Genomic DNA, 14468 nt, shown 5'->3' with positions numbered 1-14468 from the left:
TTTAGGAAGAAATTAATTACCATTATGAGGTGAATGTATTTAGATTGTTTCTTTTCTCCCCCCCAGGTTGTATATGATTCCAATACGCTTTATATTTTTGCACCGAATGCACAAAGCCGGGATCAGTGGGTGAGGAACCTGAAAGAAGGTAATGGGAATTGGTTTTACTTAAACTCTAACATAGGCAGATGCCTTTGCTTGAGCTGTCTGCAGGGATTGGAGTTAACTTGGTGCAGTGTTTTGGATTTGTGGCCGAAACTGTGTTAAAAACATACCAGTGTTGTAGTTGCTGCTGAGCAGTGCTTGCACAGCATGGAGGATTTGCCTTTTTCCTCCTCTGCCCGCCCCCCCAGTGAGTAGATGGGGGTCGGACAAGAGGTTGGGAGGTGACACAGCCAGGACAGCAGGCCTGGACTTACCAAAGGGATATTCCAGGCCATATAAAGTTGTGCTCAGCAATAAAAACTGGGATAGAGGAAGACAGGGATTAGGGTTTTTCCTTCCGTGTTGGCCACTGCACATGGGCTGGCTGAGCTTTGGTCTGTTTGTGGGAGATGGTGAGTGATTTACTTGACATTACTTCTGGATTCTTTTTTTCTCTCTTTTGGTTATTAAACTGTCCTTATCTCAAGCCAAAATTTTTATCTCTTGTTCTTTCTGTTCCTTCCCCCATCCCACTGGGTTGTGGGAGTGGGTGAGTGCCTGCACGGGTGCTTAGCGACTGGCTAGCATCAACAAATTACAAAAATAAAGTGGTAGAGTTTCTGCTGCTTATATCCACCAATTTTAATTTTTTCTTGGGCCAGCTCATCACTTGCATACACAGGACATGGAAACAGGTACTGAGAGCCTCAAATACTCAGACTTATCTAGTTCGGTTTTGTGAAGTGCAGCTACAATCAGAATTTGACTCTGCTTTTGCACAATGAGTTAAAAAGTTTATCCAAGCTAGTTGATGGCATCACTGAAAAGTAGTGTTTGGATGTAGCTAGACAACATTGTGGGCTTTTAGCTGATGTAAAATGATAGGAGGTATCTCTGCTGAGATGTGATCAGATAGTTGCTGTCATAGTGAGTAAAGGGTTTTTTTAAATTAGCCTCTTAATGCCCTCTCTCACCATCAGATGCTCACATTAATTACAGGTGGTCTATAAAGTAATAAGAAATTATTTCTGGGCTGGAGATCAGAGGGCAAGAAGTGACCTCTGAAACTCAGCAAGCCCATAGCATGGGGTAAGAAGCCAAAATGATGAGTTGTGCTGTAGAATAGAGCTGTCTTTCTATCAGCTGTCTTTCCCTTCAGAACATTGTTTGTAGATTAATTTGAGTCACTTGCTACAGTAACAAAGGACGAGCCAGAGCTCCCAAATCCTGCACAGCTGTCTGACTGATTCCAGTGGTGCAGGGTCTCTTTTCATTGATGCACCAAGCCCTACCTGGATGGCTGGTGTAGGGGGGGAGTATGGCACACCCTTCTGCAACAAAGTTATTACCCTAAATATATCCTCTAAGACTGTTGTATCACCTCCATGTAAACTTGTAAGAAGAGAAGCCATGCTAAAGTAAGGGCAAGCAAAGATTATGCCTCATGTCAAAGATACTGTAATATGTATGAAAAATTACTCTCTTGCAGGCTTTTTTTTTATCTTTCAATATATGCTCTTTTTCTTCTTGTAGAAATAAAGAACAACAGCAATATAATGGTAAAATATCATCCTAAATTCTGGACAGAGGGAATTTACCAGTGCTGCAGACAGACAGAAAAATTAGCACCTGGCTGTGAAAAATACAGTCTTTTTGAAAACAGTACGTACATATATTTTCTTATGAAGTTCTTCTGATGTATTTTTCTGCTTTTTTTATATGATTCTGTCATCACACCTGAATGCCCTGGGTATTAGGCAGATTTAGAGAGCAGAGTCAATCATTGATACTGTGCCTAAAGTAAGTAAAAATTAATTACAAAGTATTCTGTAAAAAATAGAAAAGCCATCAAAATATCCTTGCAAAAAATGTTTAGAGAAATCTGAAAGGAGTTATTGAAGCTGCTGAATTTCATTTGATTTTTTTCTCCCATTTGAAACTTATTTGACCAAGTGTTTACCTCAGACTGAGGATAAAACCTTATGGCGATAAAGATTCAGCTAAAAATCTTGTCAGCTCTTCAGTTATTTATTAAAAACTCTGCATATCCATGTGAAGGAAGTATAACTGCATTGCATTCAGTGCTACTACACCAAGCTAAAAATGATACAGGAAGGTTTAATGTACTTACAGACACTGGACTGAATTTCCTCAGAGGTTTGTGAACGTCCCTGTGCTGAATCTGGATGAGCTGTGATTTCTGTAGGCATCCAGGTTGCAGGTTCTGCTGATTGAGCAGTGGATGCTGTAGCATGCACTGCTGTGGCACTCCAATATTGTCCAGCAAAGGATCTAGTAATGATTCAGTCCTCGATTTAAGGAAAAGTCCATGGTAGGGAAAGAAATGGAGCCATTGCTTATCTCCCAGTAAAGTCTGTGGCAACTAATGATTTCTTATGTCTGCACAGGCAATCAGGGGGACCTGGGGGGGGGAGGGGGGTGCGTTGGAAGACTTGCAGAATAAACAGGGGCTCATGACTGATCACATTCAGCAAAATGAAAAGCATTACCTATATCTGAACCTTTTAAATGTGTAAAAAAAAAAAAGCAGTGCAGGAGAATAATAACTTTGGATCTGAGAGCTGTAATAAGAAAATACATACAACTGTTATGCATAATTTAGCAAAGCAAGGGTCGGGGCTAATGTTTTAAAAGGACAGATGTTAATTCTAACAGACTTTTAGATCAGCATGGTGACAAGAACACTGCTTCATTTTCTTATGCCTTTTTTATCTCTGTCCCTTTTTTATTTCTCATAAATTTCTGCATCTAAGGGCTGGTTCAGAGCCCTCTGTGGCGTGCTCTGGTGTGGCAAAGATGTGCCACATCTGTGGACAACGTAACCTTCTGGCTGATTTAGGATGTTTTTGCAAGAATATTTAATCATTTTTTCCTATATCTTAATTGGAGTTATCTTTGCTTTCTGGATTTCTAAGGCATACTGAAGGCTGGTTAAGATACTCAAGCCTTATCTGAAATTTAAACCTTTTATTTAGTTTTAAAATTTATAGCTAAATGAATGGGCATAAATCCTCTCCTCCTGTGCTTTATTTCTAGATGTAATGAGATTGTCCTCTTCAATGCCAGAAAAAAGTGCGGTAGGTAGAATCTTTAAAACATTGAATAGAGGATTACTGCTTTTTGAAAAAGTGCTTACATTTCTCAAAATACTTGCTGTATCCTGGAGCAAAGGTCTATTTCTGTATTGGCATCGTGCTCTATCTCAGGGTGAAAAAAATCCCACTGAAATTCAGCTGTATCTATTAGCTGTATCTGCGCTGCTGGTGAATGATGTAGGCAAAAAACAAATGCCAGCCAGCTTTGCTCTTTACTGGCAGTTACAGGGCTGCAGCACAAACCAGCCCCATGGATGGCACCTGCATGGTTTGCTGCCACAGAGCCCAGCTGCCCCGCAGGCCACCTCAGGACTAGCCCAGCTTTTGCCTCCAGGATGCACTGGTGTGATGGTAAGGGTGAATGAGGTGGAAAGATGGAGCAGCATGGGATGATAATTTAATAATATTGTGTTGTTTTCAGCGAAGGCCTCCACCACCTGTTCCTCCAGCTGAAGAAAATGGGAGTGAAGAGGAGGAGATAGTGGTAGCAATGTATGACTTTGAACCTACAGAACACCATGATTTAAGATTAGAGAAAGGTGAAGAATATACAGTGATTGAGAAGAATGACATTCATTGGTGGAAGGCGAGAGACAAATATGGGTAAAAATGAGTTCCTCATTTTTTGTTATAGAGTTCATAAGTCTGTTTTCATATTGTAGAAGTTTATATTGACTGTGTGTCAACAAATAACTCCATTAGACCCTACATTAGGCCCAGGCTCTGAAATCTCATCCATATATTCTCATGGACAAACCAATTTTTTAAAGTACAGTACTGAATAGATAGTGTGACCCAAGTGCAAAGACAGTTTCAGAACTGGAAGCCTTTCCAGCTATGTTTACTTTCCAATTTTATAGTTCCCCAATTAAAGCACCAGCCATCCTTTAAAACCTCACTAGACTGGTAAAGTGTTCCCACTTCCCTGGGGAATATTTCATTAGGGAGCAATATAGTTAACATTTAGCTCAGCAGGCTCTGACTTCCAGACTTGAATAATCATAATTTTATTTAATAGCTGGATCATTAGGGACAATCTTTGAAGAAGTTGAGAGAGAGTTGCAGTGAGATGCTGTAATGACTGCAACTTCACATTCCCTGTATTAGAATTTTCCCTGTGGTTTCAAAGATGAAAGTTTTCATATTTCAATATTTATCAGGTTCCTGTTGCCATGTGTTATGGGTAATTGTGAGTTATCAGGCTGTGTCAGGCTCCAAACATATTTCCCGTGACTGTCTGGAACTTCTGAGTACAGAAGAGTGACAGAGAAGCTCACTCTCCTTCACCCTTTCTGTTGTTTTTTTTTTGGACACTTCTGCTGCCCATGACACTTTTCAAGGGGTACTGAAACTTAATGTGGAAATGCTAATGAGGAAAATTACTTTCTGAACTATCACTAGTAGTAGGTGGGTCAGTAATTAATAAATTACATTGAGAGACGTCTGGTAATTAGCAGAATGAAACAACTGTCTTCTAGGCATGCAATTTTACATATTTTCACTCGGATGATATATTCTATATTTTTTTAGAAAACAAGGATATATTCCAAGCAACTATGTAACAGGAAAGAAGTCCAACAACCTTGATCAATATGAGTAAGTGAATGCTTGAATTAAAACTTGGAATATTATAAAATGAAATCTATGCTTCAAGCATGACCATGTATTTTTAGCATTTGTAAAGCAACTGTTGACATATGGTAGATCCTAGAGGTTAAACTTTAACAACTAATATAGGCATATATTTTTTCAGACTCTCCTCATTGATTATGTTGGGATTTATAATGTAGGGTCAAGCCAGCGAGACAGCCATCAGACATGTAGTGTAGAGGCTACCATGGTTAAAGCAAAAAAACCCCTCTTTATTCTCTGATAGACAAAGGGAAACTTGAGGGAAATTTACTCATTTTAAGCGTACTAAATGTTGTTTTAATAGTAAAGTGACATGTCTATCCAAAGTTTGTAGCAGTGAACAGTAGAGGAGAAAGCAGTGGAAATCACTCCAAATAAACAGAAAAGATTGGACATTTTGGAAGCTCTAGTTTTCAAGAAAGTATGTAATTTGATGCATTTCAGGTTTCAATGTATGCATGTAACTTACAGCTATAAATGCTTTGCCTTATTTTAATTTTTTAAAAATGCTTTTTCCAGTTGATGTTTAATTAGGGAGTACTTAAGAACATCAGGGTAAAATTTAACACAATAGTCTCCAAACCTGTCCTTGATACTCAAACAATATTGTAGAATACACTGTTGTACCTGAGAATTTAGGACACATACTTTATGACTTTAAGATAAAATGGAGCTGTAAGAAAATAATAAATAAAACCAATTTTCAAGGCTACTTTAGTAGCTCCAAAATTTTGCTCTCAGCTACATATGGCTCCTACTTGCCATGTTTTGACAGAAGGCAGAATTTCATCTGGGATTTTGCCTTTAGCTTGACTAGAGGGAATTCTTTGTTGCTTTCTCATCTTAGAAACTCTTGCTAAGAGCTCTGCTCAGCTCTGGGCTGGGTTGCAGGGCTGGCAGAAAGGGAAGGAAGGAACTGGACAGCCTTATCTAGTCCAGCCACTTTGTGCTTTTACCACCTTGGGGCTGAAATTCTGAGTCTCTCAGCAGTCCAGGGAGCATTACTCCAGGTCACGTACCAACTGCAAGAAACCACTGTCTCAGGAACAGGCAGAATCTGATTAAAGGTTGCTGTGCCACTTCCCTGCTTGGTTACTGAAATAACAGCATAGGTGAAAACAACTGCACGACACCATTTGCAAACTGCCTGGTTTTCTTTTTCCTTTTTTATTATTCTCTGTGACTGGCTGACATGGAGGTGCTTCTGCAGCTGCTTTAACCTGTCCATGCAGCACAGAGCTCAGCCATGACACTTAGTTCATAGTTCCAGCCTCCCCTTTGCTAGGTGGGTCCTTCCTGGGAGCCCAGAGGTGTGGAGATACTGAATGGCAGAACAGTCTGACAGCCAGTTCCACGGGTGGTTTGACTGGTGGTTTGACTGCCCCAGGGCTGCCAGCCTTCCCCTTGGGCTGCTCTTCACAGCAGCTACTGCCACCAGCCTGGACGTGTTTGACAAGTGTTTTTTCCAAAAACTTTCATCATTTCCCTGAGCTTTTGTGGGACCTCCCTGGATTTGTTTCAGGGCTTTTTTATGGAATAACTGCGCAGTGTAGTGGAGACTGATTTTTGCATATTATCAAAGGTTCAGTTATTGATCTTCATTTATCATAAAATTATTCAATCTCTAGCTTCATAATACTTTGTTTAAAGCATTTTAGGTAAATCATGCACCTTGGGGAAGTTTTATTTACTGATGTTGTGTTGCAGGTGGTACAGCCGAAACCTGAACAGAAGCAAGGCAGAGCAACTCCTCAGAAATGAGGTGAGCACATCAACCTTGCAGTATCAACTGTGAAATTCCCTTTTAATAGCTTCTTTAATTAAAACAGAGGCTTATTTTGGCAAGTACATATCCTGGAACCAAGTGAAAGAATCATGTAGCTTAAAAACAGTTGCTCAAAAGTGTCAATGTGCTTGTGTTTTAGGATAAAGAAGGTGGTTTTGTGGTGAGAGACTCCAGTCAGCCTGGCCTGTATACCGTTTCCCTTTACACAAAATTTGGAGGGTGAGTTTCTAAGGCTTCTCTGCACACCTTGTCTCATCTGAATCTGTTTGTATCCAAATTCATTGGCTGGGGGAACGCCAAGAGAAGGCTCAATAAAGAAACAAGGGCTGCTGTGATAGAAAAGATGGGTGACTGAAACGAACCTCTCAACTCTATGGTTAAGTCCCATTTGGATTAATCCAGTGTAGACCTTAACCCCCCACCCAAAGGAGGAGGTTTTGCTCTCCCACACCATTTGGTGTCTTCTCTCCTGCCAGCTTGCACTTGTGAGCTGCATGTGTGAGCTGGACTGGGAAGCTCACTGGGCTGAAAATTAACCTTTTCTGGGTTAATCTTCAACTTTGAGCACTGAGATGAAGGTGAGTCGCCAGTGCTTAGGATATTCGATATTCAAGCGGTTCCCAAAGCGTGTGGTACTGGGCACTGGTGCTGGCCCTTTCAGTTTAGTTTTCTTCATCAATGTGCTCCTCTTTAAAAAATCACAACAAATTACTTGATATTATTACTAATTGTTACTGTTGTTATTATTTTTCCAGGGAAGGTTCATCAGGAATAAGACACTACCATATAAAAGAAACAGTGACATCACCAAAACAGTACTACCTCGCAGAAAAACATCTCTTTAACTCCATTCCAGAAATAATTGAATATCACAGCCATAATGCAGCAGGTAGATGGATTGGATTCTTTCTATCACTTAAAGGTTGATTTGAAAAGGAGTTTGACGTGTTTTAATGTTTTAATGAACTTTTGGGAGGTTTTGTGGATCCTTCCTTTTTAGGGAAGCCATGAAACACTGCAGTTTCACATTATTTCAATAGAGACAGTAATTTGAAAGGTTTTGTGTGTATATATATAAAAATATATGAATATATATATATAAAACGTCTTAAATGCTACTGCCCCAGACTAATGGAAGAATAGTTGTATCAAGTCAGAAAAAAATGTTCCCTTAGCTCCACATAGTGCTTCTGTCACAGTAGATGGATAAGGATGGTACTTCCCCAGAACACTCTTCAGACCCTACCTTTTTACCTGCTGGTCACTGCCACTTGAAATAATCAAACCTTCCCACACAGCAAACAGTTGAGGAGAGCAGTAATGTGTTGTTTGGAAAATTCCTACTCCACTTCAGATCCCTAGGTGATGGCTGATGCTGGTCTCTGCCCACTGTGTGATGGAATGGGGAGACTACACAAATAGGGTTCAAGGCACAGATACTTAATACTTCTTGTTTCCAAGTCTTGTCTGTGCATAAGTCTCGCTCATGAGCTATAGTTTCCAGATCTTTGCATCAAACTCAGGTGGCCCAGCATTTCCTGATGACATTCTGGAAAATACCCCCCGAAAACATACTCCACTTTTCATTTATTATAACTTATTTTTCTACATATTCTTAATTGGAGTCTGCAATGAACAAGAGGCTGAGTTACTGCCTGTTGCTGTTTCAGAAAAAAACCTGTCTCTCTTGAATTATCATTGCACCTCAGGTCTCGTTACCAGGCTGCGTTACCCAGTGACCCCAAAGAGGACAACAGCACCAACAACAGCAGGATTCAGCTATGGTGATTGCCTGTTATGTTCATCTACACATATTCTAATGATTCTATGTATGCTAAGATGCTACAGTACTTTCTAGAAGTTTTGAAAAGATCTGATTCTGTGCTGTGATTTGCCAAATGAACTTACACTGGTCCAAGCTGTACTTTCAAGACCCTTGCACAGAGTATCAGCATGCAGAGGCACCACGGCTGGTGGTGTGCCAGAGTGTGGTGTGTGGTGCCAGGGACAGTAGTGAGGAGAGGCAGTGGTGCTCCAGGGGAATTTGGTATTTTCTTCCCTACTTTCCGCCATGGATATCTTGAGCTCTGCCATATTAGAGAGCTGTGCCTTTGGTTCCTTCATTAGTCTCTAGACTTCTGACTCAAACTTGACCCTTTGATCTTTGTTGAGGGGTTACTTTTTAAAAATATAAATTTGGAATAGCCATTTTTCAAGCATGGCATACCAGGTGATGTGAGCAACTTCTATGCATTGCCACAACTTTCTGTGGTGGCATTTTGTCAAAATCAAATCTGATAGTATCGGTATGCAATTACTGGCCTCAGGAAAGTTTGCATTTTGACTTATGTGCTAGTCAGGAGTTGCTTAAAGGTCACATCTACCTAAAAGTTCATTTCGTGATGTATAGAAGTGTTCAGTTTTCAAGTTAATTCTAAGACATTTACTACCTAAATTCCTTAATCTGCTGCTAGTCAAATTTCTCTTTCCTCTTCTTTAACCTCTACCAGCTCAGTAGGTTCCTTAACTGTTTGTTAATTTGTTTTGTTTTATAGAGAAGTGGGAAATCAATCCCTCAGAACTGACATTCATGAGGGAGTTGGGGAGTGGTCTGTTCGGCGTGGTGCGCCTTGGCAAGTGGAGGGCGCAGTACAAAGTGGCCATCAAGGCAATCCGGGAAGGCGCGATGTATGAAGAGGACTTCATCGAAGAAGCCAAAGTAATGATGTGAGTTGTGTGCTTGGCACTTTGATTTCCACTCCTAGGCCTCTGATGCTGTACACTGATTATAAATAAATACTGGAGGAGGTGGTATTTCTGCAGTTTTGTGTGCTGGAGAACTAGCACTGGGAGGAGGAAGTAATAACGATGTGATCTCAATCTTTTCAGGAAGCTGACACATCCTAAGCTAGTTCAGCTGTATGGTGTGTGCACACAACAGCGGCCCATTTACATCGTGACAGAGTTCATGGAGCATGGCTGCCTTCTCAATTACCTGAGACAAAAACGGGGAGTTTTGAGTAAAGACACTCTGCTTACTATGTGCCAAGATGTATGTGAGGGAATGGAGTACCTGGAGAGAAACAGCTTTATCCACAGAGACCTGGTAACATCCTGTTAGGCATTACTCTCCTCTTTGAAATTTTTATTTTTGAATGTACCTATTCCTTTTCAAAGTGGCCTGTTTGTTTACGACTGCTTCTGTTCTTGCAGAAAATTGAGTGGATGAAGTTGGCTCTTTATAGTCTAAACAAGTCTCTAAAACTGCTCTATACAGAAAATCATGAGAGGTTTTTCTCTCCCAAGAAAATGGAATAAAATCTCTCTGAAGTTTTTATAAATAGTAGCAATTTGTGCTGATATAATAGCCTATCTCCTTTCTGTATTGGTGCCATTTCCACCACACATTAATCCCTTGAGGTGATATTTTTTTCTGGTGATCTTTTACACAATAGTGTAGTTGTCAAAATGGTACTATCAAGAGGAGATGCACATGTACTATTTATAATGAGAATACACCACTGAACTTGGTAAATGGGTTAACTTGCTAAGAAATGAATACAAAGACCTGATGAGATTGCTGTAATTTGTCTGCAAGAAACTCCAAGTTTTTCATCCAGTTCCAACCATTACCCTTGCAGGCTGCCAGGAACTGCTTGGTGAGCGACTCAGGAGTGGTCAAAGTCTCAGATTTTGGAATGACAAGGTATGTGTGAGTGTTCAAAGGTATTTATGGAGATTTGAAAAAATTCACTCAACACTTGTACTTAGCCTAAAGGCAACACAGACCAAGCAAAACTGCATACAAAAATTATTGATTTTTGACCTCTTTAGGAAACAACCTCTGATGGGGTTTGTTTTGCCTTTTTCTTTTTTAGTGCCTTTAATGCTTGCTTGGTTTGTGTTGATTTCCTTACTCATTTTAAAAAAAGACAGAGCTTGTGTTTCACAGAGCAGAGCTGCTGCAGAGATAATAGTTAATCTGTTTTTTGGTAAATAGATATTAGAAAGAGGCTGTTCAGTGAGTCTGGAATTCTCTTGGGGTAGATGATTCAGGGTTGTGCTAGCTGAAGGGCCGGGAGATGCTGAGATCTGGAGGGGGGTTAATTTCCTGCCCTTGCTAGCACCTGCGTGGGTGATGTGTTGGTGAGGCAGTGGTGGGACCAACTCTTCCAAGAAGGGTGTTAAAGCATCATGGTTTGACTTTTGCCACATTTCTCTGTTGCTAAGCTTCTGTGTCCCCTGACAACTGAACTCAGACTGGCTGGTGAAAAACAGAACATAAAATTTCTGCTTTTCCCTCATTTTCTCTTATAATGGAGACATTTAACTTGCAGTTGGCCTAGACCTGTGTTGTATAGCTAATAAATCACAAGAAAGAACTCTGGGGCAAATGAACAGAGTCCTGGCTGAAGCTGTAGCATTGCCCCAGGGAAGTTATTTTTATTGTGTGATGCTAACGCCCATGGCCATTAGGTGGCAATATGACCTTCTAACATTCCAGTCCAAATCTAAATTAAAATTTGCAGGTTTGGAGGCTGACAGAAGGATATAATGTCTGTCTTTTTTGTTTGTTTTGGTTTTGGTTTTTTTAGGTATGTCCTTGATGACCAATACACAAGTTCTTCAGGGGCTAAGTTTCCTGTGAAGTGGTGCCCCCCAGAAGTCTTTAATTACAGCCGATTCAGCAGCAAGTCAGATGTCTGGTCATTTGGTAAGACATTCATCATAGAAAGAAAGTGTATTTTTTATATTTTTATCAATAGCAGTTAAGCTCTGGTTATTGGGAAGGATTCAGACATCTGAAGAGAAGCTCAGATAAACCATTTGCCATGGTTTTATGAGTGATAAAGGTCCACGGACACATTTAGTTCTGTTATTCATTAAAACCCATGCTACCAAAATAAGATGTTTTCAGTGATGACACATGCAAAAAGGGTCTAGAATATGGATGGATCTCAAACCATTTATCTATAAATAAATTGTTTCTGTCTAAGACAGCCTGAGTCCAGGGCCCAAGATCAACACATATGTTTAAGTTAGTTATTTTCTTTTTTTTTTTTTTTCCCCCAGGTGTTTTAATGTGGGAAGTATATACAGAAGGAAAAATGCCCTTTGAAAAAAGCTCCAACTATGAAGTGGTAACAATGGTTAGCCAAGGACATCGCTTGTATCGGCCCAAACTGGCCTGTAAGCAGATGTATGAAATGATGATGATGTGCTGGCAGGAGGTATATATTTATATATATATTTAAATATTTTTGTCCTTGAATTGAAATAAAGTTGATCTAGAAACAGCAGTTACCTTCTATAGAGCAACATTCTGAGTGATCCAGATCTCTCAGCTATTCATGTGCTTATTCTTAAGACAAAGATCTCCTCCTGGTTTGTAGCTGAATTAGAGCTGTGATAAGATAAAACATTGAAGAAATTTCTATGAAATAAATGAACTGTCAGATTAAGTATGTGAAGGCATTTAGTAACAAAATTAAATAATTTCTCATTTCAGAGGTCAGAAAATTGATATAAAAGAGGCACCAGAGAATGACACCCAAAATTCTTAGGAGCATGAACAACTTGTGTAAAGAAAGATTGGAGCAGTTCATTGGGGAAGGGTGGGAATGGGGGAGAAAAATAAAAAAAAGGTGTAAAACCATGCAAAATAATGAATTATATGAAGAGTGTAGTCCAGCAAAACCTATTTTTGCCTTTTTTCAAAGCATAAAGAAAAGGTGTTGCTTACTGAGATTAAGTGACATATACCAAAATTCAGACAAGGAAATATCTTTAACATTTCATACCTAATGAAATGCTAAATTCCTCGCCAAAGAATGACATGACCAGTAATATATCAAAATCAACACAACTTTACTGATTTCTGATCACAGCTGTGCATGCTTTTTATTTTTAGAAACCAGAGGAACGCCCGACTTTTGAAGAGTTGCTTCATGCAATCATTGACATTGCAGAGGGTGAAGATGCTTTTTGAAAAAAGGCAACAGCAGCACAAGCAGAGGAAATAAGGCACTTCACAGGGATATGTGGCTTCATAGTTTCTTTTTAAAAGCTGTTGGATACTGCTGAACAATGTGGGAAACCTGTAATATCTGATGCACTCCAGAACAAAGAGAATTTTACATGATGTTGGGAACTGAACACAGTATCTTCAGCAATATTAACAATCTCTGTATTTTCTCTGAAAAGTCAGCATTGCATAGCTGTAAAATTGAGCTCTTTATGGAGGGAGAAAATGTGTCCAGAGGCCAGGAATCTCATTTGCATTTAGTGTGTTGGGTTCATGTACATACAGTCCACATGTCTGGGTTTTTCTTTACATGGGCAGTAGCATTAGTAGTGATTTGCATGCTTAAAAATGGAAGGTATCTATAAATGGATTTTTACTGACACTGAAATGTTTCCAGAGATTCTCCAGAAACATTATTTTGCTTGGCTGATGGGTGTTTATCAAGAAGACAAAATGCACCTCTTTCATTTGCACATAGTAGGTTGTTACCAGCACAGTCCTCAGTTTAGCATAACACTCTAAAAGCTCTGCTTCTTGAGACGTGATATACCTGGAGTCATTGTAACCTTGTTTACCAGAGACCTCCCATGCTTAGTCTTCATGTTACTAATGAAAAATAAGTCCAGGATTCAGCACAACTGGCTGTCAGTGAACCATAATACCGTGTTTTGGATTAATTATAAAATAATTTATATGCTGTATGTACTGTAAATATATAAATCAAATGCATTTATTTATATAAAGTGGGGGGGGTTTTGTCTTGAAATGTTCAAGCACAAATTTGTCCTTCCTTCACTTAAACACATGATTCTATACAAGGGGCTGTGAATGAAAGAAATTCTTGAGTGTATTTAAGAAGGGCTCGTGTTTCTGTCTGTTGTCTGTACATAGAGTGATTTAACCTTTCTGTTCACAACAGAAGACATCATACTGCATGTGTGTGTAAATAAACTGAATGTTAACGGTTGTTTGGAAACAATTAATCTGTTGCCTATAATTTCCTGTCAATGCATAATAAGTCAGACTAATTTTTCACATGAGTATGGCATTATGGTAGTGCATGTATATATATGTATATATAGATATAGATACATACACTTCAGTGTATATATATACATGCACTCTCTCTTTACATGTATATATACGTTAGAATGAATACGTGTTTAAATTAATTTGGCCATGATTAAATGAATTCAACATGATCTGAACTCTCCTTGGAAGTTACATGCCCTGTCCCCTGTGCTGGAGGCTAATGTCCCCACAGTCTTACTGAAGCCTACTTCAGTTAACCTAACTTTGTAGCAGTGCATATGAAGAGTATTTGTACTCCTGTTTCACTGTAGTCATCTTCAAAGTAGCTCTATTAAACATTTTCATTTTCTGTTGTTACTTGTGCTGTTGTGCCATGTGTAATAGCAAATAGATTGCACCAGAAGTTTATTTCTTGCAAGTAGTCAGAGACATGTATGGTGAAGTTTATTTCCAATGAAATTATTAAGAGTAACCATAGTTAGCTTAATGCATTCTATCATTCTTGCATTTGAGTATTTCAGTAATCAATTTTAGAGAAGTTTAAATTCCCGCACTGCTTTGCTTAATATTTGCCTTTATGCTCAAAAGGAGGAAGCCTCATCTTTCTTGGAAGAAGTGCTTTCCTTTTCTCATGGTATTCTATTGAAAAGCTACAGGCTGCCAAAAAGGTTCAAATGCTTATTTCCTTAATGACAAAGTCTCAGAAGATTATTCCAACCTGCAAATCAACCTG

The 14468-nt window shown here is 39.3% G+C and overlaps 1 protein-coding gene across 2 annotated transcripts in view; it reads left to right on the top strand.

Moving 5' to 3' along the window:
- TEC (tec protein tyrosine kinase) overlaps positions 1 to 14086 on the top strand; it is a 44879-nt gene extending 30793 nt beyond the window's left edge. For both annotated transcript variants that reach the window (XM_066185705.1, XM_066185706.1), the window contains 15 exons: positions 67 to 148; positions 1678 to 1806; positions 3202 to 3242; positions 3682 to 3863; positions 4791 to 4856; positions 6600 to 6654; positions 6818 to 6897; positions 7434 to 7567; positions 8388 to 8462; positions 9234 to 9405; positions 9568 to 9784; positions 10320 to 10384; positions 11274 to 11392; positions 11752 to 11909; positions 12590 to 14086. In XM_066185705.1, the coding sequence (XP_066041802.1) occupies positions 67 to 148; positions 1678 to 1806; positions 3202 to 3242; positions 3682 to 3863; positions 4791 to 4856; positions 6600 to 6654; positions 6818 to 6897; positions 7434 to 7567; positions 8388 to 8462; positions 9234 to 9405; positions 9568 to 9784; positions 10320 to 10384; positions 11274 to 11392; positions 11752 to 11909; positions 12590 to 12667 (1653 nt within the window). In that variant the 3' untranslated portion in view covers positions 12668 to 14086. The remainder of the gene's footprint in view (positions 1 to 66; positions 149 to 1677; positions 1807 to 3201; positions 3243 to 3681; positions 3864 to 4790; positions 4857 to 6599; positions 6655 to 6817; positions 6898 to 7433; positions 7568 to 8387; positions 8463 to 9233; positions 9406 to 9567; positions 9785 to 10319; positions 10385 to 11273; positions 11393 to 11751; positions 11910 to 12589) is intronic.
- The last annotated feature ends 382 nt before the right edge of the window (positions 14087 to 14468 follow it).

The sequence above is a fragment of the Chamaea fasciata genome, unplaced genomic scaffold (assembly GCF_029207755.1).
Source record: "Chamaea fasciata isolate MVZ Bird 193981 ecotype frontalis unplaced genomic scaffold, bChaFas1.0.hap1 SCAF_6, whole genome shotgun sequence".
Classification (NCBI taxonomy): domain Eukaryota; kingdom Metazoa; phylum Chordata; class Aves; order Passeriformes; family Sylviidae; genus Chamaea; species Chamaea fasciata.
This window is presented reverse-complemented; position numbering and strand designations above follow the sequence as displayed.